The sequence below is a fragment of the Plecotus auritus genome (genome assembly GCF_963455305.1).
Source record: "Plecotus auritus genome assembly, chromosome: 11".
Classification (NCBI taxonomy): domain Eukaryota; kingdom Metazoa; phylum Chordata; class Mammalia; order Chiroptera; family Vespertilionidae; genus Plecotus; species Plecotus auritus.
Window position 1 is genome coordinate 41,926,669 of NC_137777.1, and position 26,191 is coordinate 41,952,859.

Consider the following 26,191-nt stretch of genomic DNA (forward strand, 5'->3'; position numbering starts at 1 on the left):
AGGGTAATGGGAACTGGGCAATGGTGGCAGAGTGCTTACGCATGTTTAGGAGGTACAGTTGGTTAAGTAAGACCAAGTACTTATGTGGATGTGGATGGATGGATTGATCAGGATTTTTCAGAGTTTTATTTTGGGTGGCTGGGCACGGGGGTGCAGAGGGCCCTAAATCTAGGTGGAGCAGGAATAGGAACTGGTGTGGCCAGTTGGAGGTGTGGTTGGTTTAGTTTAAGGTTTATCTAGGAAGAGGTGATCAGCACATGGATATTTTAGTCTAGAGCTTGAGAAAGAGGTTTTTGGTGGCAAATCTGGGAGCTGCCAACCTATAGGTGTATTAATTTGAATATACAGCCTCTTCTGCGTAGTACATTGTTGTCTTCTCCTGACTTGTATCTTAAAGCAAAGATTCAGATCTCCATAAATGCATAATACTAATAATATACCTCCTTGTTGTGCATAATAACAGAGTGATCCCATAGAAGAGAACATGCTTTAGGAAAAGTGCAAGTAACCAGATCGTTGTTGGTTTTTTTCCAGTGTGGCTGTGGAAATGCCTGCCTCAGAGGGATGTCACTTTAGCTGACCTTCCACGGCTCATTGTGGTGAAGACTCTGGCTCCACAGCTGTGTTCAGTTCAAAATGGCAGAAAAGGCTCCCCCGGGGTTAAACAGGAAGACTTCAAGGTCAACACTCTCTCTTCCACCAGAACCTGTGGACATCGTCCGGAGCAAAACGTGTTCACGGAGAGTCAAAATCAACGTGGGGGGCCTGAACCACGAGGTTCTGTGGAGAACGCTGGACCGACTGCCCAGGACACGCCTGGGGAAGCTGCGAGACTGCAACACGCACGAGAGCCTCCTGGAGGTGTGCGATGACTACAACCTGAACGAAAATGAGTACTTCTTTGATCGGCATCCAGGCGCCTTCACTTCCATTTTGAATTTCTACCGGACAGGGAAACTCCATATGATGGAAGAAATGTGTGCTCTCTCCTTCGGCCAGGAGCTAGATTACTGGGGCATTGATGAGATCTACCTAGAGTCCTGTTGCCAAGCCAGGTATCACCAAAAGAAAGAGCAAATGAATGAAGAACTGAGGCGTGAGGCAGAGACCATGCGAGAGCGGGAGGGAGAAGAATTCGATAACACCTGCTGCCCTGAGAAAAGGAAGAAGCTGTGGGACTTGCTGGAGAAACCCAACTCCTCGGTGGCTGCAAAGGTAAGAAAAGCGTGGCATTGCTTTGCGGTGTGCGGTCAGGAAAGGTGCTGCCTACATTCCAGAAGGGGTGATTTTCTTTCTTGATGATGTCTTGGTAAGGCAGAACAAAACATGGCTACAGAGACGGTGAGGAATTCTTTCCAAAATCTTACTTAGTCACGTAGCATTATTCTGCCTGTGTAATGTCATCAAATGGTGTTACTCTTTCATAGATGTTATTATGTCGGAATAGTCTGGGCAACAGAGAATGAAGGAGTCTGGTTTCCCCTGCGCTGTGTGTTGATGACTTGGAGGTCAAGGAGAAATCACTAGCTCAGATCCATCAGGCAGGGAGTCTTGCAGAAGCTGGGGCCTGGGCTCCATCCTGAGGAAAGACAAGGTGTTGTCTTTGAACATGGAGGAGGTGCCTCCTGGCCTGGTTCTCTAGAAGTGCAAGGAAAAAGAGGACATGTAGCTCAGAGGGCTGGCGGCCCCTCACGTGAGCCAAGGTCTAAGATCTGTCTTATTAAGTAAGCCGTGTAAGGCATGAGTCAATGTCCAGATGCACCCATTGACCTCTCCTTGTGAGTCTACTCTGACAATGATGTTTCTGACTGTTGGGGTACAATTCTTTCCACAATTGAGGTATCTCAGAGTTCATAAAGTGTTTGCCAAAAATGAAGGTAAATCCATATTGTTTCCACTGTGCCTGCATACATCCAAATCTCAGAGTAAATGTGTTGTTGGTTTTTGCCAGTAATGTCAGTATTTAATTCAGCTGCGTGCTTCTGTTTATCTAATTTTATTTACACTGATTTTTATCCCATATACTTAGTTTTACATTGCAATATAAATTATGAGTAAAAAGTCAAACGACTCATCTTCAGCTGCAGAAATATAGTATTGATATTTTGTATGAAAATAGAATATGGAATAAAGAAAAGAGTGTGTCCTCATGAGTTATTTAAATTACTTACAGTTTCTTCAATTATTCTTTCTTATAAGCAGTAAAGAATAAAAACTGTAATATTCTGTGTGCACCTTTTGACTGGAAATTAGGATTTCACATAATTACCTGCGACATATATATAATGGAAATAGATGACCATAAAATTTCTCATTTGACATGTCTGGTTTTGCATCTTGTTGACTTCTAAAGGCATTTTACTTTACTAAATGAAATAAACTGTATTTCTGTCATACCTAATGAGGAAATGTGCATTTTGCGGCAAATGGAAGGTTTGTTATGAATCGTTTGTTTCCTTGGTAGTAAGAAATAGATGTACTATATCTGTGGGGTTTGGTTTGAAGGTTACTGCTCTTTCCAATTTAAAGTGTTTAGTTATGTATTTGAGTTACTCCTAAAAATATGGAGTGAATTTTGAAGATGAATGAGATAAACTCTGGATTTAAGGAAGTATTTGGGGTGTTAAATTAATTCTTTCAAGTCTTTAGGCAATTGAGGGATAAATCATCATCCCACCAACTGTTCCAGAGGGAGTTAGCCAAATATGTGAAAATATGCAGCTAAATCAAAGAAAACTTGAAAGTTTAATGCATTTTATTTGCTTATAACAGCATTATTAACACATCTAAAATTAAGTACTGCTATAGAAAAATTTTTTAAATATACACATATTTTTTTCTGAAGAATTTCTAGTAAAGATGGAATAGGGTCAATGACTTTCTTTCCCAGATGGGGCAGTTCATTAAATCTCCAAATTTTAGAAGCAGCAGCCTTCTCTTAATATCTAAGACGGTAATGTTGAGAATGGGTTATTACAATATATTATTATATGCCCCTGTTATCAGACAGATTGCTTAAACTTCCTTCAAATTATGTATGCACAGAGAAGACATCTACTCTCAAACTACACACAGCAGCTAAGGCCACTGGGTTGGAAATTTTTATGCAGTTATAAATAATAAATTTGTTTCCAAATTATTAATCGAGCTAAGCAAATCTTTGCTAACCTAAGTAGAGTCTTCACTAAATTTTCTTAAAGGGTCTGTGTGTGTGTGTTTGAGTGTCTGCATTTTCCTCTCTGTTTGAATGGTGAAATAGTGTGGAAATGCTTTACATTTGATTATATGGCGCTTAGTGAAGGCATTGTTCATTTGTCCGGGGCTTGGAACCTTTTGAAACAGCTCTGTGTGGTGCCTTCTCTGAACCACCACCTTTTTCTGAACTCTTCTCAAGTCCATAACTTGGTATTTCTACAGAATAATCCTTGGTGGTGGGGGTGCTAATGCAAGGTTTGTACGAGTAGTATTTTTACAACTTAGGAACAATTGAAATAATCATTTTGTTAAAGCTGCAGTGGGATGATACTCTAGCCCAGTGGTAGGCAAACTGCGGCTCGCGAGCCACATGCGGCTCTTTGGCCCCTTGAGTGTAGCTCTTCCACAAAATACCACGGCCTGGGCGAGTCTATTTTGAAGAAGTGGCTTTAGAAGTAGTTTAAGTTTAAAAAATTTGGCTCTCAAAAGAAATTTCAATCGTTGTACTGTTGATATTTGGCTCTGTTGACTAATGAGTTTGCTGACCACTGCTCTAGCCCTTACTGTTAATATTATGGCCACATTAGGATCTTATGCTTATGAAGCTCTTGTGTTGGGATACTTGTAATCTCTGTATTTTCCCAACTTGCTTAGGAGGTAAGATTGGAGGAGAATATTGTTTACTTTGCCTTTTCAATTATTGTTCATTCAGTTTGGTAATTTGGTTGAATATATATAGAATGTTCTCTGTGCACTGCAGACATTAAAATACAGGCAGAAAGACACTCCCTTCTCTCCAGAATTTAAAAATATATCCTCTTAACTTAAACAAGGATTTCATATCCTTGAAAAGATTTGTTTATTTTTCTTTTGGTTTGTCTATATTTTATAATTTATCTATAATATCCCTATAATAAAGAATAAAAGTTATGAGATTACTTGCCAATTCCCTAGCATAGAAGGAAAAACGTCATGTTTTCTATCAAATATTCCACAATAGGATAAAATAGCTATTCATTAACATGGAATGAATACTCAGTAATCAATTAAGCAATAATTCTTCAGCCACACTCTGTGCATCCACTGTGATACCCAAAGTTACTGCAGGGCCCATTGAGCTGTCATCCTCTGGCTTTGGCTGTGATCTTTGACAATAACAATTTGGCTCTTACAAAACATGCTTCTTGATGTCACTTCTATGGATTGAACTTTCTGGCATATTAGTAACTAAAAAAAAAAAATGCTAAAACAGAGTTTAAAGTTCAGGGTATTAGAAATGACTGCGTTAAACAAAATAACATTTTTACAAATACACAAAGTACCGTGGAATGTAATTGTGTTTTACAAAATAACGACAGGGCTAATAGAAATTGTTAGTGTATAATTTTCTATGGTTTGGTATGGTCTGGCAGTGCGACATGAGCTTATCTCTGTGTGATAGATAGACTTGGATCTTCAGTCCTTGGGACTGCATGTGTGTGTGTGTACTGTAGGTACACCATCATGGAGAGGCAATGCACAGAGTTTACACTGGGCTGGCACAGATTGCAGGGTTGCCACGACATGCCATTGCTGGCTCTGGGATACCTTTCCTGGGAACAGGCAAGGGCAGGAGATGGGCTTACCCGGCAGCCAGTTTCCTGGGCAGTGAGCTGGAATTTGACTTGACCCTGTATGTCCTTCCAACCTGGGGCAATTTAGTTAGCCTCTGGATTGGACACATTTTTCCCTTTTTGTTGGCCTCTTCCCAAAGGAACTACAGAAACTGTCTGTAAATATTGCCACAGCGACATCAGGCCTCCAGGTGTTGGAAAGCGTGTCAGGCATTGGGTGCCATGAAATGCGGTATTTATGAGCCTCTGCGAGGAGAGAGCCACCAGGAAGAGCACAGCCCGCCTGCTAGCTGAAAGGAGCTAGACATGAGGCACCCTCACTCTGCATCTCTGAAGAAGGTCAAGAACAAAGGAAGTCAACCAACCAGTTCTTCAGTCCAATGCAGTGAGGAACCCAGACACGTAGGTGGACATGGTGTTCAGGGCAATGCCAGCCCAGAGGCCCATCGCAAGTGTCAGGCCACGAAGCTGGACTGTAAGCATCTCTTACGGGATAAGCACCACATGAAGCAAAATCTGCCCAAAAACATTACGTTCATCCGAACCAGTACAGTGAGAGCCACCAGCATCCCTGGTGGCCAGGGTGCAGGGCTGAGTGGGGGCACTTTATTATCTGATTCCCTCTCTCCAACTTCCCTCTTTATTCACAACTACCACTATTACCTGAGGACTCTTCCCTCATCTTCTTACATTTCCCCCCATTCTTTGTCCCTCCATCCTTCCCTGTCCCCTCCGTAGTGCAGGAGAGGGAAAATGATTGATAGAGAATTATCTCTCAATCTTTTTTCATTAATGGCCCCCTGAGAAGAAAATTTAAATTAAATTTAAATTCTTCCTAAAGGGAAAGACTAAACACTAAGGAATAATATTTGCCAGGTAGGGTGGAGTTTTGGAGGGCTACAAACTATTGGAATGTCTAAGATCTCTTCAGCCCTCCCCACACGAATCAATTTACTTCCTTGGCAGTAGCATTCTATGAAACTGCCTAGAGTGGGGTGGGGAGTTGGGGGCGGGGGAGGGAGATGACCATGTTTCCTGCCTCTGGCTCATTACCTCCACACACACACCCTCATGGCCACAACCATTGACGTGGCCCAGTGCAGCACCTGAAGCAAGCATGGGAAGGGTCAGAGACCTTAGTCATCTTCAGATCAAGAGGGAAGCCAGTGGTGGCAAAGGTAGGACTCTGCCCCTGGAACTCCCGCTTCCTGGAGAGCCAGAGCTCAGCAGTGTGAGTCTCCCAGGGGAGGTGCCTGCTTGGGTGCCCCGCTGTGGTAAGTCCTTGAGGACCATACTTCCTCTTCTAACCAAATTAGAGTGTCTGCCTTTCAAGTCACAGAAATAGTAAAATTAAAATGAATCCAAATAAAACAAGAACTCCTATATACTCACCAAGGGGAAAAGAATGCATAACATTCTCATTCTATTTATAGTGTGTGGGTCAGTTCTTCTAATGCTTTGAATGAAAAAAAGAAAGGTATTGGAACAGAGCCGTAAGTGATTTCCTTTCAGTCCAAGAACAGAATTTGTCACATGTTGTATATATATATATATATATATATATATATATATATCCCATAGTCAAGTGAACAACACTGCCCAGTTTCGCTTTCTGATAACTTTCTTACTGATGAACAATAGCAGTAGTCATTGGAACCATGAATGGGCTCCAGAAAATGAGCTGATGTGCTCACCAAAACCTCCCCCAGAGAGGCACCTCGGGCTGGGTGGCACTCAGCTTCTTGTCTAGGCTTGCTGTGGCCTTGGTAGTGTGCCCATCATGCTGTTCCCGTGCTGCTCACCTTTCCCTCCCTGCTCTTTCCTGTCTGCATCCCAGCTGTACCGCTTAGGTTGTTTGTGCTTTTCCCATAACATGAAACATGGTAAAATAGTCCACAGGTGCTCACAGAGCATAGCTTAAAGGGCCAGTCTGTGAAGATTCAGCTTGGAGATATGTTCTTTTCTCCTTTCTAAAATATATAATCTATGCAGATAAATTGGTTAAAACCATGGAATAAATTAGGTTTAAAAAAATAAAACAGATAAGATAGAAAACATTGGGATTTGATTAAAATATCTCAAATATTCTATTCTTTAGCTCCTGTGATCCTATTTCTAGATCCATGCTTCTCTGATTTCCCCAAAAAAGATACCTGAAAATGCACCCATCTGTCTACTTGGCCTCCTTTTATCAGAGAGGGAAGGATGAGGGAAGAGGAAGAAACTAATGAAAAGCTCACCTTGCACGTCCTCTTAGGTGGGGTGCCAGAGGTCTGGCTTTACTGGTCAATGCCTTTGTCGTAGACTAATTATTCACAGTATCTCCTTTCACTCCTGGAAAGTGTCCTACTTTGAACAATAAACTATATGATCACCTTGCATGTGAATTTTTTTGAAAAAAAAGAAAAGAAAAAAGAAACTGCCCAAGAAGGATGAACTTTTCATTTCCTCTTTGCTTCTTGGTTACATCTGAAGAGGGCCGGTCTTAAATTTCAAGCCATTTTTCCATCTGTGTTGAAAAATCATTGGTGTCCATTAATATTAAAAGAAGACATTCACATTCCCTTCATGTTGGATTTTTACATCTCAATAAGTTATTAACATTTTCAAAGTAATAAAAACTACGTTCTCTAATGTTATCACAAAACAGTACATTGGCAGTATTGACATACTCTGTTCTTGAAAATCCATGTACACTGCTTGGGTTATTAACAGATTTGTTTTCTCTATTTCAAGTGAGACACTTGATAAAGTGAATGATGTATTTTAGGTAAGCATCAGTATTATGAAGAAATGGTCACAATATTTAACACTCTCCACTTTGGAAGACTCTACAAGGGTTTGAATAATGTTTTAGATTAAGTGTTCTTATCATTAACTCCCCCTTCATTTTTTTTTAAAGAAAACAAATACTTTCCAAATGCTAACAGTTTGTAAGAAAATGCCCATGGTGTGTGTGTGTGCCTTGATCTCAGTAGCTTCCAAATATTATTGACTGTTAAACATTTATGTTGTTGAGTGGAGGAATTTCGTCCTGAAATTTTCACTTAATGATTGCATGAAAGTACAGTCATGCAACTGCTTTGATTATTCAGGGAGATGGCTCATCATTGCCTTATCCAGATTTATGTACATTGTTACTACTTAACTTTCCACCAACATGTTTGAGAGCATCAGGACACCCTTATACCAGCATTGTGATGTGGTTCAGGTAATATAGCAGTTAGTTGTACTGGAACTGGACTTGAGAAGATGCAGTTTTGAATGTCACTGATTTTTTTTCTTTTTACTAGTGCAAAAAAAACTTATCATATAGAATTAAATGATATAATCTCTTCCCAGAGAACCTATCAATACAAAATTGTTTGTTATGGAATGCCAAATTAGCCAGTTTTGTAGAATATTAAATATGACATAAAATATTGAATATTTATTGAATGTTAAATATTATATGCATTGGGTCATTCCATTTATTTTTGATTCCTCTACACTTCCACTTTGTTTCAAAAGAGGCAACTCACTAAAAATATTTACATTAATAATTCAAATAAAATGACAGTAAAAGAATTCAAAGCAAAAACAAGAACTAGAAGAAATACATTTTAAATTGTCATAGCAATACAAGGGAATGCTTCATTTTCTAAAAAAAAAAGTTTTGAATGCTTTTAATTAAAAACAACAATCTTATAATTTAAAATTGAGTTAAAATTCATAAACAAAAGATGTGTTTGTAATAGAAAAATTTACTTCTCTGGCCTTAGTGAAAACTGTTAACTGACCCCAGGTAGGAGGCATTTTTAACATGGAGATTCAGTTTGTATATCCTTATGAAGTGACCATTCTGATGAAGAAGGACATTTTCTAAATAATTTAAAAGGTTAATTCTAAAAGAATTGCTGGAATAAAAATTCGTTTTTTATCAAAACATGATTATACAGAAAAAAAAAACAACAAAATAAACTCCAGCCACTAATTAATTCACAAAGTCACCTTGGATTACAACAGATTTTTTTTTTGTTATTTTGGCATTGATTTAGCAGTGGATATTTCACTGAATTTGAGAATAACCCTAGAGTTCCCTGACAGTCAAGAATCTGTAATGTACTGAGGCATAAATCTGAATTCTGCTAATGTAAGGTTGGTCTGTAAGAGTTAGTGGCTTTGATAGTGAGTGAGCCTAGCTGACTACCCACTGGTGTTAGCCTAAACCAATTTGTTTTTTTTTCCTCCTTATTGACACATATATCAACTTTCAGTAAAAGTTCCTGTACTTTATAGGGGAGATTATATGATATGGTAGAGATTGGTGAAGCTCCCAGGGTACATCCGTCATTAAAAATATCCTATTTAGATATGTTAAAAGTAAGAGAATCTTTTAATGATATTACTTTACTTTTATTGATTTCAGAGGGGAAGGGAGAGGGAGAGATAAATATCAATGATAAGAGAGAATCATCGATCTGCTGCCTCCTGCACACCCCCTCCTGGGGATCGAGCCCAAAACCCTGGCATGTGCCCTGACCAGGAATCGAACTGTGACCTCCTGGGCCATGGGTTGACATTCAACCACTGAACCACACCAGCCAGGCTGAATGAGAGGTGCTTTCTAAGGTAGCAGTCAGCCTGGAAATCATTCTTGCCTACCAACAGCCTGGTGGTCATTCATCCTAATCCTTCTCTGCAGAGGGACAGAGAAGGGTAGAGTCCCCAGGCTGTGACAGCCAGCATGTTCCCCATGTGGACATGGGAGGCAAGCTGTACTTCTTGTGCCTCTCAGCAACATTCAGCCCTTCACCCAAATTCCTCTTTCCCCATATCTCCTGGAATATAGTTGAAGATGACTTCATAGTTTACAATCAGAACTTTGAAGGATTTGAGGGACCAAGACTTCTTTGCAATTTATTGGTAGGTCAGCCTTGATACACAGAGATAACTGATCTAGAATAAAGAAGCTGGACATGGACCAGTTGGAAGAGAGAAGTGTAGTGGCTGGCACAGAGACAGGTAATGGAAAGTAGAAGAGGAAGATGTTTGCTGTCATCCCTCAAAAGCTTTTCCAGGAGGCACTAAAAGCTAACCTCAGAACTATACCAGATTTGCACCAGTGTATATGTAGTTTGGGCTTTGTATATATCTGTGTTTACATTAACTCCTTTGCTGATGCATAAAATGAATGGATTTTTTTTGGCCTTAAATCATCCCTTTTAATATCTTTATAAAGCTTTAATTGAAAGACAGGTGCCTGAAGTAGATAAATCCAACTAATAGTATTTGTAGTCAAGTTTCCATGTCTGGTGGGGATGTGAACCAGGTAGCAGCAGCCCTCACTGAGTGGTATCTGAACTAACTCTGTTCTTGTGTGTGTGTGTGTGTGTGTGTGTGTGTGTGTGTGTGTGTGTGTAAGAGAGGGAGGGAGGGATTACTCATACATACTGTGTGAGATGCATGTTACTCATATACACTACTCCATTTAGAGCATGCTATATTATAATAACCGACCTGCACAAAAAAGCAATATACTTCAACCTGTATTTGGTAACAGGCTCAATGCAATTTTGTCATCCAAATAAGACAGCTCATTCAATCGCTTCTCGGCCTTTTGGCTAAGATCAAGTGCAAATAAGACAGCTCATTCAGAATATATGTAAACTTGTGATGACCTGATCAGGCATGAAGTCCCTAGAAAATGCTCCACTGCTACAAAAATAGCAGAAAGAAATATTTTCATTCGTCTCCCAGGGTTTTGTTTCAGGATGCTAGAGGTCATTGCCACCCTGGATTTCATGCTTTTACTTATGTCTTGTTGAGTCACTCCTGACACAACCACAGGTGTTGAATGCCACTTTAAATAGCTTCTCTAGCCTACGCCACAGCAATGCCAAGGACAGCCGAGTAATCCGCACAGCTCCAAATGGGGTTGCTCAGTTGTGGTGTCCTTTACCAAAACGAATGTCAGGATGTTTGCACATGACTCAAAGAGCTCCCAGCCTTCCAATCACTAATATAGCTAATATAGTGCAGCTTTGACTACTGAAGTGCCGTTGTCTAACTGGTGTCATCTAAATTATATCCTCAACCAAATGTGTGTTTCAAATTAGATTTTTAAAATTTATCTTTATTGTTGAAAGTAATATAAATGTCCCCCTTTTTCCCTCATTGACCCCCTACAAGCTGCACCCATTCCTCCCACCCCAGGCCTCCACCACACTATTGTCTGTGTCCGTGGGTTGTGCATATATGCATGTAAATTCTTTAGTTAATCTCTCTCCACCCACCCACTCACCCCCACCATGATTTTTTAAATAAAACATTCAGATTTTTAGTTTACTTCTTAGACTTACATCATCTCTGGCAACAGTTTGTGTGGAGCTACCTAACTTGAACATTGATGTCCGGGCATGTAGTTTCAACCAGAATTTGGGTAAATTGAAAAATAACTCAGTGCCACTATCTGTGAAGTATAGCAACAGATTTGTGCTGTGATAATTTAGGGTTATTTCATTGATACAATGGAAATTTCCATTTTGGGAGACTAGCAAGAGGCCCTGTGTAATATCCTTAAGGTGAGCAGCTTGTTCCATTTCAATGCATTTTTTCGTTTAGAGGCAGAAAAACATTGGTAGGCAATGTTGTTTTTCAAAAGGTGATGATTTGCTATGCCGCAGATGAAATGAACTATAATGAATGAAAGAAGGTATGAAATAGTAGGCTAGAATGTAGTACAACATGAATTTGCTATTACATATTTGCTATGTAAATAAAAACTAGCACATTTTATTATATTTCTTAAATGAATTCTGCAGGTGTGAAAATTAATTACATTATATAAGTAAAGTAATTGCATTGTGAATAATGTTAAAATCTGAAGTAGAAATCTGTTGTAAGCACTGGTCTTAATTTTTCAAACTCATATCTAGCTCATGAGCTATTATAAATATTTTAAATTACATGGAGTGTTTACAAAGTGCTAATCACACATACTTTCTTTTCAAAGTTTTGCATATAAATTATGCTTGAGGTGGCTTAAAGGTTAGCAAACCATTCTGATAGTTATATTTGAACAATATATGTGCTTAAGGAAAGAAATGTTATATTACAATAGAAGAAATGGCTTTGGGTCTGTGTTTACCTTAGTGAAGTTATCCAGCATATGCCGTGGCGTTGATGAACTGGTCTCCCCTGCAGCACTTGGATGCATATACCTAAGATTGAGTCTGAAGGTTAGATGACAGGGCTCTTGCTGTTTATTGGATGTTCTGTCCTGGCTATGATGGGGCAGCCTCATGGAATAGTTTTAGTACAGAAATGGCTCCTCAAGGCACTATATCGACACCAGTGGGTACTTTGAAAATGCCTTTCTCCCATCGTAGCTCAGCCCAAAAGAAGAAATGCTTTTATCACTTCTTCAAGCTCTTTTCTGCTCTGCTCTCTTCTAAGGAGACTCGCTTTCTCCTGTTCTTCTCTCCACACCTGCTCTTAGCTCCTTCACCTGGATCAGCCCTTCCAGAGGATGCAGAAGAAACCCTGTCCTACTGCCTGCTTCACATGCAGTGCTCCTGTCCCATCCTCGGGGGAGGGGGAGGTTGGTTACACTTCATTGAACAACTATATTTTTATTGAGGTATAATTGACATACAACCTTACATTCGTTTCAAGTGTACAACATCATGATTCAATATTTGTATACATTGCAAAATGATCACTATAATAAGTGTAGTTAGAATCCATTATCATACATAGTTACAAAACATTTTTTTCTTAGTTGGAGAACTTTTAAGATCTGTTCTCTTAGCAACTTTTAAATATGCATTACGGTATTACTAACTCCCGTCACCATGCTGTACATGAGCAACTATTGATTGCCCATTGAGTTTCTTTGGCCCCAACTGGATTTCACATTTGTGTTTATCCTGGTTATAAATCTTTTCATGAGATGATATCTATCTAATAAAATTTCATGAAATTGAATGTAGTGAAGAGAAGGTAAATTAGAGAAGGTAAATAAACCTAAAAGATCTGGATTTTATTTTATCTTTAATTTATAAACAGTCATTTTTTTCTTTATCCCAAAGCATTAGAATCTACAAATGGGTAGACTGTTTTATTCTAGACTCTCAAACCAGTATCCAAATAGTACTTTTCCTTTCCATTTGAAAACATCTGGTTCTTCACCCATCCCAAATTCGCCCCTAATCCATGAGCTCTGGCTGTGCCAATTAAACTGGTTTTGTTTTCCAATCTCTCATAATAGTTGTCACTACCCCCAGAGCCTTCTGTTCCTAGCAGAAATTTGACTCTGGGGGAGGAGACTGTGGTCAATTGATACCTAACCCAGTAACAGATGCTTTTCACAAGCCTCAGTTAGCTTCTGTTTTTCAAAGTCCTCTGTGAGGTGCAGATGTCACTTCCTAGTATCATCAGAGTGTTCTTACTCTGTCTTCTAATTCTGAGATCAATTCTCTTCAAGCAAGACTGCATCCTTCACAACCTGGAAAAAAATGAACCTTGTTCCCTGCAGTTCTGAGTCATGAAGTAAGGGGCACATTTTCTTGTCCTTTCTATAAGTGGTATGACCTTCCTCAAAGAGCAAGAGGGAAAGAATTAATATTGAGCATCTACTGTGTGACATCCGTTGAATTTGGGATTTTCATATTTACCCTTTACAAGAGAGGTCAGCAAATGTTTTCTGTAAATATTTTAGTAAATATTTTGTAAATGGTTTTTAAATATTTTCAGCTTTGTGGGCCATAACGTCGCTGTCACAATACCTCAGCTCTGCTGTTGTAGGGTGAACACAGCCATAGACAACACATAAACCAATGGGTATAGCTGGATTCCAGTATGACTGACAGCCACTGGGTCTGGCCCAGGGGCCATAGATGGCCTCCTGCTACTTTCTGTCACCCTTTGAGAAAGACATCATTAACCCCATTTTACAGGTTAGAGAGGTGACACCAGAAATATCAAATTTGTGTCTATTGTCCCTCTCAGTGTGGCATACTGGGATTTGTACCCAGTCTCTCCAAAGCCTGGATTTCCCACAATTCTTCCTGTCCAGTGTGCTTATCATTCCTTTATTCTCATTGTCCAATATTCCTGTCACTATCCAATATCCACTGAAGACTTTGGTTCATGACTTGTAATCATCTTACTACAGTGCCCCCTTGCTGTCATGTAGATAGCAAGCAATCATAAATTCCAGCCTCAATGGTCCCCATCTTGAACTCAGCAAATGGATGAAAGCACCTTCAGAATCTTGAACTCTGATGACAGCCACCAAGCTTCCATTTCCCACTAAATCTGTACTTTGTCCCCATTGCAACCTCTTTTGCTTTACTTATCCCCTTCCTTTCTACTCAGTGGGGATCACTGGATCCACTGCCTTGATCTAGGCCAGTGGTCGGCAAACTCATTAGTCAACAGAGCCAAATATCAACAGTACAACGATTGAAATTTCTTTTGAGAGCCAAATTTTTTAAACTTAAACTTCTTCTAATGCCACTTCTTCAAAATAGACTCGCCCAGGCCGTGGTATTTTGTGGAAGAGCCACACTCAAGGGGCCAAAGAGCTGCATGTGGCTCGTGAGCCGCAGTTTGCCGACCACGGATCTAAGCTTTGGTTATCCCATAACTGGATAGTGGCGATGTCACTAACTGGCCTTTCTGACTTCATTTTCCTCCAGTTCTAATCTCTTCCCCATGCAGCCAAGAGAATTACCTTCCACAAACGTGCCTCTGAAGGGGTCGTTCTGAATGATGAAGTTCAGTGGTTTCCCACTGCCTGCCGTCTGGTTCAGACTCCTCAGCGTCGCGTGAAAGACTCTTCGCAACCTTCGCTGCCCACCCGGTGTCTTATCACTCCTCATAAAGCAGGTCCCTGAATAATGCCACTTTGTTCAAGGTTGTTTCGTTATAATGTTGATGAGATTCTGTAGAAACTTAACTCTTGTTTATATCAATGAGCCTATAGTAAAAAAGGTTTCTTTATATGTTGTTTCATCACAGTTCTAAGAAGCTGGGGACAGTGTTCAGTGAGAACTTACTATACATAATGCTCCGTTGTTCTAGAGTATCCTGAAGATGGGGCTCTGGTTTAGTTGTTTATTGCACTCAACATACAGTCTTCCCACATGGTTACATCTATCCAGAGGGGACATTTCTTTCTCTGAGTTGAACCAGGGTGCCTTGTAAACTGCTGCAGCCACACCTGCACACAGCTGGCACATTCATGGCTCTGTGACCACCACTGCTTTCCTGACCTGGAATGCCCGTTGCTCCTTTTCTGTCCATGTGTCCCTGTTCCTGTGATGTGCACCTGACTCCCCCTCTGTTTTTCCCTAGCTCTTTATTCACTCTTGTAATCTAGAGAGATTTCCTCTGTGTTGTTCTCATCTCCCCAGCTAGGCTGTCGCACTTGAGGGTGCAGACCACATCTCTTCATTCAATTCCTGACACCAGCACAGTTCCCAGCACGTACCAAATGCTTAGTACCTGCCACGGAATGACACCAAAGGGCAGACATGAAAGCAAGACCAAATGTTTCACAATATTTCCATTTCCCTGTGAAAATTAAACCACATAGATAGAGGTTGACTGTCTCATCCCAGTGATTAGACCTGCGTAATGCTAGGTTTGTTTTAGGAAGTTTAAGGAAGCTGTTTAAGTGGCTTTATGTTTTTGAAATAGGCTGAGAACCATACGTGTGGCTTTTCCATTTTTCCATTGTGCAAGTTCTCGCGTGTAGGCTGCTCTGTGTGCCACAGAGTTTATGCTAAGAGAGGCCTCGGGAGCTGAAAGGCGAGCGTTCAGACGTTCTCCTCTGCTAAGGTTGCTCATTTTATCTGAACTACTGGGTCTGGGAACTCTTTTTGTTTTTTAATTAAATTTATTGGGATGACATTGGTTAGTAATATTATATAAGTATAACACATCATCTGTATATTCTATTGAATGCTCACCACCCAAAGTCTAGTCTCATTTTGTCATGTTATATCCCTTCTACCCTCCTCATCCTCCTCCTACCCGCTGGTAACCACCCATCTATTATCTGTGTCTGTGAGTTTGTTTTGTTTGTTCATTTGTTACTTTCTGTTTTAGCGCCCACATATGAATGAAATCATATGGTTCGTGTCCTTTTCTGTCTGACTTATTTCACTCAGAGCTATACTCTCACATTAATCCATGTTGTCACAAATGGCAATTTTTTTTTGGCTGAGTAGTAGTCCATTGTTTACATGTACCACATCTTCTTTATCCCATCATTGGTTGAAAGATACGTAGGCTGTTTCCATGTCTTGGCTATTGTGAATAATGCTGCAATAAACATAGGGATACATATGTCTTCATGAGTAAGTGTTTTCAAATTTTTCCATTAGATACCGAGAAGAGGCATTGCTGGGTCCAATGGTAGCTCATAGATAAAATGTAGCATGTGTGTCAGTGAGGGAGGAGAGCCTGGTCTGGTACCAGTGGACGAACAGTCCTCCTATCCTCTCTAGAGGATGAATAGATCATTTCTTCACATGCAACCATCTACCCTTTGCAGGACCTTGGACCAAGTGGAGTTATCTCATTACTCAGGAAAAGTCACAAAATGTGCATAAATCCAAGATTTGAATTAAGACAAGACATGGTGATTTTATGTAGAAATAACAAGATAGTCTGAAAAAAATTCTTAATATCACAATATAAAAAAGGGAACCCATGAATCTTTATTTTTACTACAAAAGCTAAAAGAATCATAATGGTATCAACTTAGGGGAACTGACTTCTGTTGTAATCCAAAAACTCTTTTCTGGAAATTTCTAATTTGAGCTTTTTTTTTTTTTTTAATAGAAATGAGCTATTCCCATTAAATGAGGCAATTTTGTCTCAAAATTGCTTGCTATTAGCATGTCACTTGGTCATCAGGTGTTTTCAAATATTATTCTGATATTTCAGACCTTACTGATGGAATTTTCTAGTTTGGTTTTCAGGAAGAGCTTTAGTCAACCCCTCTTAAAATTCCCCAGTTGACATGTTTCAGTTTATTAATTCATAAAATTCTTGTTTGAAGAACTACTTGGTATGTAAGAAATCTTTAAACCTTACACATATCGCCTAAGAATTTTAATGAGATAACTTAAGAGTAAAATAGTTTTTCATTAAGTCCTTTGACCTTATTATATCTCAGTTTTTAAGAGTTTTTGGTAGCATTGTATCATAATTTAATTCTTTTAATTCTACTGCAAAAGGAAACTGTCCAGTTCAAGTATGTTTTCAGTTCAGTTGTTAATTAATTGTATACCCACCAGAAGAAGAGTAATCTGTGAAGAGATCACAAGATTTTATAGAAGAAGTTGATAGATTTAAAATGATCAGAAAATATTCCTAATACATCCACAAATTTCAGTAACCTGCCATTTGGTGTGGCATTTAGAATTTCAGAGGAGGGATCTAATTATGTGAATTTTTAACAGGTAGGGAAAGCTTTGTAAACCAGAGGGAATCAAATAGGAGAAAAAAAAAATATTTTGAGAAGAGGGAGAAAATTTAAACAAAGGCCAAAAGAAAGAGATCCAGGTGCTCAATGCATGCCATAGGCATTAGGGGAACTCTCAGTAGAGGGAATGGGAGGGCCATGTACTACTGCCCAGGCTTGAGTGCCTACCTGAGAATCTGCACTTCTACAGAAGGTCATAGGTGGGTGACCTTTGAGTCTGTACCTGTCAGTGGCTGGTGGGAGCTGCTAGGGCGGTGGGGCAACACAGTGGTGAAGAGTATAGGCTCAGGGGTAGGACATACTTGGAGAGCTGGCTTTGCCACTTCGCCAAATTGGTGACTTTGTTGAGCCTTAGATTCTTGGGGCATACTGGGGAGGATACTAATCTGTACTTAATATAGTTATTTTGAGGATTGAATGAGCTAGTTCGCTGAATCCTTGGTACACAGCACACCATTATCACTCAAAATAATTTGTTTTAAACTATCATCAAGAGGAATTTTCCCCAAAAAATATTTAGTATTCTTCTGTTGCACTGTAATTATTTTAGACTATTTTACCCATCTATTATGGGTAACAAACTATTTTCATCTTATTTTTAGAACTAAAACCCCTTAAAAACAACTAATTAAATTCATTCACATTTTCATGACAGTGATACTTTAGATAAATGAAACTGTATACACATTAAAATTTAAATCTTAAGAATGCCTAATTTTGGGAAATGGATTCTGTTAATGGAAGCAATGACATTAAAAAAGAATGAACTAACCATTCTGAAGCTTGATTACAGTTTAGCTTTTGTATTTATTGGTCTTCTGATGGTTGCCTTTGTGTTAATTACCGATATTAATATAACTGCCTGGAAGTTGAGCAGCTATAAATAGCTCTATTCTTGTTCACAAATAGTGCCTTTGCCTTGCTTTCCGGTTGGTCTCACTGGCTCATATTTTTTATCTAACTATCTTTTAGTGGGGTAAGAAATTAAACACAGATCATTGGCCTTCTAAATCTCTGCCATTCTGATGCATTCACAATAATATATTTGATTGCAAATAATGACTTGGCTCAGGAAGGATTGGATTCAAAGTAAACGTAGTTTCAGCTATAACATATCCCACGCTGGACTTCAAAAACTTTCAAGTTTGTTGGAAATTCTGTAACCAGGGAGTGACTAAAAGGACACTATCACTTATAGAAAACAGGTTTTAATTACTAGTTTTTCATGATGAATCACATTTTCTGAACTTAAGAGTGAGATAGGTATTTGGCAAAGCATTTGTTTCCTGATGTATTCATTTTAGAGAAATAAATAATAAAAATTTTCTCAAAATCGAAATATCTGATTTTTAAAATTGAGATTAGCATTTTAAATCATCTTACTGATTAATAAAATGTATTATCAAGTCTCATGTCCCCTAAATTATTTAATGCAACTTACAGAGATATATAACATGACATGATAATAAATGATTGAATGGATTATAGATAGATAGACAGACTAGATGGAAAGATAGACTAAATAGATAGAATAGCTAGATAGAAAGAGAGATTAGATAGATGGTAGATGGAGAGATAAGTGGATAGATTTGATACATAAAAATGAAAAAGAAATATGTCTAGAAAAATAAAGAGGAAATTGGGGATATTAGCATATAAAATAGTACACAAGGGCCTATTATTGGTGGAGGAAGGAAACATGCTTTGAGCATTCTTAATGCTAAAGCAAACAGGAGAACAAATACAGAGAACAAAATTACATAAAATCTGGACTTTTCAGGCAAGACATATGGTCCCTCACTAAGTAGAGTCCTTTGGAACAGGAGGAGGTGTATGGTCAGCTCTTCAGATGACAATTCATTTATTGAACAAATATTTACAGAGAAAAAATACATTTTTTTAATTTAGACCAGCTTGACTGACATGTTCAGTGGTTGAGCATTGACCTATGAACCATGAGGTCATGGTTTGATTCCTGGTTAGGCACATATCCTAGTCTCAAACAAGATCCCCTATAGGAGGAGTGGAGGAAGCAGCCAATCAATGATTCTCTCTCATCATTGATGTTTCTATCTCTCTCTTCCTCTCTGAAATCAATAAAAGTATATTCAAACAAACAACCATAGGAAGGGCCACTTACTGCCAGTATGACAAGCCACCCCTACCCCCTATAAGGGAACACGAACGTGGGCTCTCTCTCAGGAAAGCCACAGCAAGGATCTGTGTAATCTTGACTCAGCAAGAGAAATGTCGCTGTTTCTACTGTCTGAAGAAGACATGGTCCCTTACACTTAGTGTTTCAAATTATGGAACCCACTTGGGTGTCTGGTTTGTGATCACTGGCTATTGACCAAAACTCCCACTGGGAGCTCCAGCTCCCAGCTGTTGAAGGTACGAGATCATTTTCTTTCTCTCAGCTCATCTCTCTGGGTTATTAGACAGATGAGGTGGTGACGAGGGGCCTCTGCAGCCCAGAAATCATAGCTCTTGGACTCAAGGACATGCAGGGCCTTTATGGGAGCAAGCACCTCATGCCTTTTGCTCCTCATCTGGAACATGGGCTATCACAGTCCCAGCTCATGGGATGTTGCTGAGACTTGAGTGGCTTCATCCGTGCACGTGGCTTTGCAGAATACCTGGCAGGAAGTAGCCCTCAGTAAGGGGACTCATGGTCACTGTTATTGTTGGTTTCTGTCCCTGGCCAAGTGGGGTACAATCAAGCCTTGTAATTAACTCCCACGTAGCAGAGAGAAAAATTGCAAGTGATCCCCTAGGAATGCTGCATAATATTTAAATCGATAAAGTCTTAAGGAGTCATCTTGTATTTAGTTATCTGTGTTTTCTTAATTGACATTTCTGTCGATATGTATTCACGTCCCTGGTTAGATCTTGAACTCTGTGAGAGTAGGAGCTCTGCTTCATGCTCCCCTCTCTCTCTCATAGTCAAATCAGGGTGATAACGTAGCAAAGCATTGGGCACACGACCAAGGTTTTCTTTAAATATCAATGGTGGGGGAAAAGAAAGAAAAACTAAGATTTTTATATATAAACGATTAGGATAGAATATAATTTCTCATAACAGAGATTTACTGTTCTTTTCTGAGCAGGTTTGGAAAATACCTTATTTCAGCCAAATAAGCTATTTGTTTAATATGTCATTTATTAAATCTGTATTTTCAAAAAAGAAAGGAAACAGTTTGAAAAGGCAGTAGTTTGAAACATTTTAAAGGGTATGACATTTCTATCTAGTGAGATCTCATCCAAAAGTGGATTGCTGTTTCGTATGTTCTCTCTCATTCGAAGTAGACTCTTATTAACCCACCAGCATTCCCGAAAAGTGACATCCTGATGTTTCTTTGTGTGGAGCAGAGCTGTCCACACCGCCAGATGCCCTGGGCTTAGCACATGAACCCCTATATTTTGTCCCCTCTCTCCTCCCTGCAGAGCAGACACACTTTTACAAAATTAACTGCTTAGAAATAGCACCCCTATGTTCACTGCAGCATTATTCACAGTGGCCAAGACATGGAAACAACTGAACTGTCCTTTGATAGATGACTGGATAACGATCTGGTACATACATACAATGGATTACTATTCAGCCACAAGAAAAGATAAAATACTGTCATTAGCACCAACATGGGATGGATCTTGAGAATATCATGCTGAATGAAATCAGTCAGACAGAAAAAATCAAGAACCATATGATTTCACCCATATATGGGATTAAAACTGAAAGCAACTAATGAACAAACAAGAAAAACAAACCAACAAAAACTCAGACACAGACAACAGCATGGTGGTTACCAGAGGGAAGGAAGGTGGGGGAATAATAAAGGGTAAAGGGCATCAAATATATAGTGATGGGAGGAGATTTGACTTTGGGTGGTGGGCATACAATGTAACATACAGATGATGTATCATAGAATTACACACTTAAAACCTGTATAATCCTATTAACCAATGTCTCCTCAATGCATTTAAGTTAAAAAAAAAAAAAAAGAAAGAAAGAAATAGTACGTGGGACTAGTGATCAATACAGAACTCAAGGCTGTGGTTCTATTCTGCTTTGAAAGGCTGTCTCTGAGGAATGGCACGATGCCATTTGTAGCTGCTTTCTTATTGTTGAGGTTCTAGAGGGAGTTCCAGGTGGCATTTCAATTAGGAGTTCTCTTTTTGTACGTAATCTCTAGGGCAATTTAGCTAGTTCTCCAAAAAGATAATACAGTTTTATCAAATGATAGTGTTTTTGAAACAAATGTGTTGAGTGATTTGTGATTTCTGCACTCAGTTAAAACATCTTCAAAACTAAGCAAATCGAGGGGCATGATGACATGGTTAATGCAAAAATGTGAGATGTCTGGGAAAGAGATTAGCATTAATTGTCTACCATAATACTTAGCACGTTCTCTTATTTCAGCCACACAATAAATCCTATGGGTTGGATACTCTTATTCTGACTTTTGAGGATGAAAAACTAAAGCTCAGAGAGGTTAAGAAACAAAACTAGGGGTATTTCCAAACTTCAAATCCCGCTTTGAGTCACCCATGCTGTCGGAACAGTATAAGTAATCCTTGAATAAAGAAAGCAGACTGCAGTCAACAGTCCAATCATGTCACATTTATTAAAAAGTCTCCGTGACTCTCAGGATTAGTCTCTCTTCCAGAGGTCATTTGTTTAATTTTCTAGCCATCAGGGATTACCTCCCTTAAACTCCACAGAATAGGTAACAAGTATTATCCTCCCAAAAGTTGTGGGGACTCTCACTCCTGGGGCAGCATCGCTGAACTCTTTATTAAAATATTACCTATGGAAAGCAAAGATACAGGATGATTCTACTTGACTGAGGATTATAGTGCATTGCTATGAAGAAAGAAATAGTTCTTTATTTCTGGAGTTTACTCAGTATGTACAGACAGACTAGTGAAGAAATAATCAGTCTTGACTTTGTAACTTTGAAAACAGCACAGCTTCAACTCATGTTTTCTAGGTTCACATTGTTTTCCACAGAGTGACAGCCCGTGGGTGGGGGCCGATCTGCTTCCAGAGACTGGGAGCTCCTTGAAGGCAGGGTTTATATCTTTTTAAAATATTTTTATGGATTTCAGAGAGGAAGGAAGAGGGAGAGAGGGATAGAAACATCAATGATGAGAGAGAATCATTGACTGTCTGCCTCCTGCACACCTCACACTGGGATTGAACCTGCAACCCGGGTATGTGACCTGACCAGGAATCGAACAGTGACCTCCTGGTTCATAGGTTGATGCTCAACCACTGAGCATGCCAGCCAGGCAGGGTTTATATCTTTTAGTGTATTATGTCAAGTTCCTACTACAGTGACAAGAGCATGGTAGGTACGTTCTCTGTAAAAGGTGGCTCAGTGAAAGAATGAATGGATTTGGTATGTCTGTTACACTTACAGAGCATTTGGTATAAATATTGAAAATGTAAACTGCAAAAGAGGAGGAAACTTTATTTTTAAGTAATTTTATACTTGCTAAAATTGTTACAACACCTTTATTACAGTAGGAAAAAATTGGACTAAATATGGTTTTTAGTAAACATGTATATATGAGATAGAGCAAAAGGTAACTTTATTTAAATGATTCATTTAAAACCCAAAAGAGAATATATTTTAAAATCCATCCAGATTCGAGAAAAAGAAGGAAAAGGTCACGGTTGTGCTTCATGGGACTGTTTGCATGGCACATGCGCTGGTTCTTGGGTTAGAACAGTACCGCGAAGCACGGTCACATCTTTCAAACATGAAAGATGTATCTTTCTTTGTAAATGTTCATAATGGGACACTTTACAGTTTGTGATTTTAGATTTCCAAGTTTTCCTCAAGTCTAAGGTTTCTGAGATTTTCGGATTCTTCAGGTATTAACTTGGACCATGGGACCAAGGATAATAGCTAAGGCTGAATGAACACTTACTCTGCCCTCGGCACTATTCTAAGCACTTGAGTGGATTAATTCACTGAGTCTTCACAACTAGCCTAAGACATTGGTATTTTCACTCCATTTTATAGATGAGGGAATAGAGGCACAGACAAATTAATAAGTAACATGCTCCAAGTCACATAGTTGGTAAGTGGTCAAACTCTGGTCTGAACCAATAGTGCCATTCAGATTCTGTGGATTGACTCACTATGTACACTGCCCTACTTAAGGGGCAGTGGGAGAAGATGAAGAAATCATACCCACAAGGAGAAGGCACTCAACACCAGAAAGGAGGTGTAGCTAAACTGAGTGGTCCACCAGGGCCAGCACCCTCAGTTTATTACTCACAGGTGGCAACAAGATTAGGTGGCCCCTGGATGTCTGAGCATAGATTGCTACTTCCCCAGATTCTATGGAACAGATCATGGCAAATTAACCAATGAGTTTGATTCCCTTAGAAAGTATATATGTAATTTTGTACCATGTATGTGTCTGTCCTCTGCTTTGAGTCAAAGTTTGTGGTATGATAAGTCCTGGGATATAATGTACAACATGGTGACTATACACTGAGTGGCCAAATTATTATGATCTCTGAATGCATAATAATCTGGCCATTCAGTGTGTGTCTGTCTGTGTGTGTGTATGTGTGTGTGTGTGTGTGTGTATACACACACACACACACACACACACACACACACACACACACTAGAGGCCCAGTGCATGAATTTGTGCATGGGTGGGGTCCAGCCAGCCTGGCCAGGGGGAGGGGACATGGCGGTTGGCTGGCCTGCCTGCTGGTCGAACCCCTGGTCGAGGGGACAATTTGCATATTAGCCTTTTATTATATAGGATATACACTGAGTGGCCAGATTATTATGCGTTCAGAGATCATAATAATCTGGCCACTCAGTGTAGTTAATACTGTATCATATACTTGCAAGTTGATAAGGGAATGTATCTTAAAAGTTTTCATCACAAGAAAAAAAAATTTAGTAACTGTGTGTGGTGGGGGATGTTAACTAGTCTTATTATGGTGATCATTTCACAATATATACAAATATAGAATCCGTATGTTGTCCACTTGAAACTAATGTAATATGTTAATTATATCTAAATTTCTTTTAAAGCTTATGGTATGGAGATTCTTCTAAAATATATATATATATATATATATATATCTTTTCAATACATGTTTTTCTTTTAGTTTAATGCCTAAGTTAGAACGGTGGTTTTCAATAAAGGAACCCCTTTTGGCAGTGTGTATGTGTATGTGGCAGGGGGAGGGGGGCGGGTGGTGCAGGGAGTTGTCTCAATGATTGTGGCCCTTGTTGGCACTGAGTAGGTAAGTGCTGGGATCCTCAAGCCTCTGCTATGCACACAGCATCACACATAAAGAAGAACTGACAGGTGGAAAATTAGTCTAGTTGTCTGGACAGAACCTAACTCTGTTGGAATAGTATTTTTAAACCCTGTTGGCATATTTTAAAACCCAATTTTAATAAATGTTGAATTTTTCAGAAACACAATTGACGTGTGAATCTAAAGACGATTATACTTCCTTTTGCTCTGAAGTTTACAGGAGACATTCAGCATTTCTGCAGACTCACAAGTAACACAGATTTGGAGATACTGCTTTCATGGTGATTAGCAGCCAAGTGCAGACATGTGACTGATTTGGTTATCCAGCCTGAGCACTTACGTTATGGAAATACAGATTCTTTGTTAGAAATTCATTTCCTTGTGTCTCTTGTAGATTACACTTGAGTTCTTATAAGGATTTTTTTATTTTTTTTATTTTTTTTTTATTTTTTTTTAATAAATCTTTATTCAGATTACAATTATTTCTCCTTTTTCCCCCCATAGCTCCCCTCCACCCAGTTCCCACCCCACCTTCTGCCCTTACCTCCCCCCCACTGTCCTCATCCATAGGTGTATGATTTTTGTCCAGTCACTTCATGAACCCCCCCCATACCCCTTTCCCCCTGAGAATTATCAGTCCACTCCCTTTCTATGCCCCTGATTCTATTATATTCACCAGATTATTCTGTTCCTCAGGTTTTTAATTCACTTGATTTTTAGGTTCACTTGTTGATAGATATGTATTTGTTGTTCATAATTTTTCTCTTTACTTTTTTCTTCTTCCTCTTCTTTAAGAATACCTTTCAGCATTTCATATAATACTGGTTTGGTGGTGATGAACTCCTTTAGCTTTTTCTTATCTGTGAAGCTCTTTATCTGCCCTTCAATTCTGAATGATAGCTTTGCTGGGTAGAGTAATCTTGGTTGTAGGTTCTTGCTATTCATCACATTGAAAATTTCTTGCCACTCCCGTCTGGCCTGCATAGTTTCTGTTGAGAAGTCAGCTGACAGTTGTATGGGTGCTCCCTTGTAGGTAATTAACTGTTTTTCTCTTGCTGCTTTTAATATTATCTCTTTGTCTTTTGCTCTTGGCATTTTAATTATAATGTGTCTTGGTGTGGTCCTCTTTGGATTCCTTTTGTTTGGGGTTCTGTGCGCTTCCTGGACTTGTAAGTCTATTTCTTTCACCAGGTGGGGGAAGTTTTCGGTCATTATTTCTTCAAATAGGTTTTCAGTATCTTGCTCTCTCTCTTCTTCTGGCACCCCCATAATTCTGATGTTGGTACGCTTGAAGTTGTCCTAGAGTCTTCTTACACTATCTTCAACTTTTTGGATTTTTTTTTTTGCTTTTTGCTTTTCCGGTTGAGTGTTTTTTGCTTCTTTGTGTTTCAATTCTTTGACTTGATTTTTGTGTTCCTCTTGTCTGTTTTTGGGTCTCTGTATAATATTTTTTATTTCAGTCAGTGTATGTTTAATTTCTAGTTGGTCCTTTTTCATATCTTCGAGGGTCTCGTTATATTTATCGGCCTTTTCTAGGATATTCTTAAAAAGCCTTATAACCGTGGTTTTGAATTCTATATCCAGTCGTTTGTTTTCCTCC

At 39.1% G+C, this 26,191-nt stretch overlaps 1 protein-coding gene across 2 annotated transcripts in view; it reads left to right on the forward strand.

Annotated features, from left to right (window-relative positions):
* Nucleotides 1–26,191, forward strand: part of KCNB2 (potassium voltage-gated channel subfamily B member 2) — a 378,957-nt gene that overhangs the window by 26,000 nt on the left and 326,766 nt on the right. For both annotated transcript variants that reach the window (XM_080647135.1, XM_080647134.1), the window contains one exon: nucleotides 535–1,215. In XM_080647135.1, coding sequence (XP_080503261.1) covers nucleotides 637–1,215 — 579 coding nt within the window. In that variant the 5' untranslated portion in view covers nucleotides 535–636. The remainder of the gene's footprint in view (nucleotides 1–534; nucleotides 1,216–26,191) is intronic.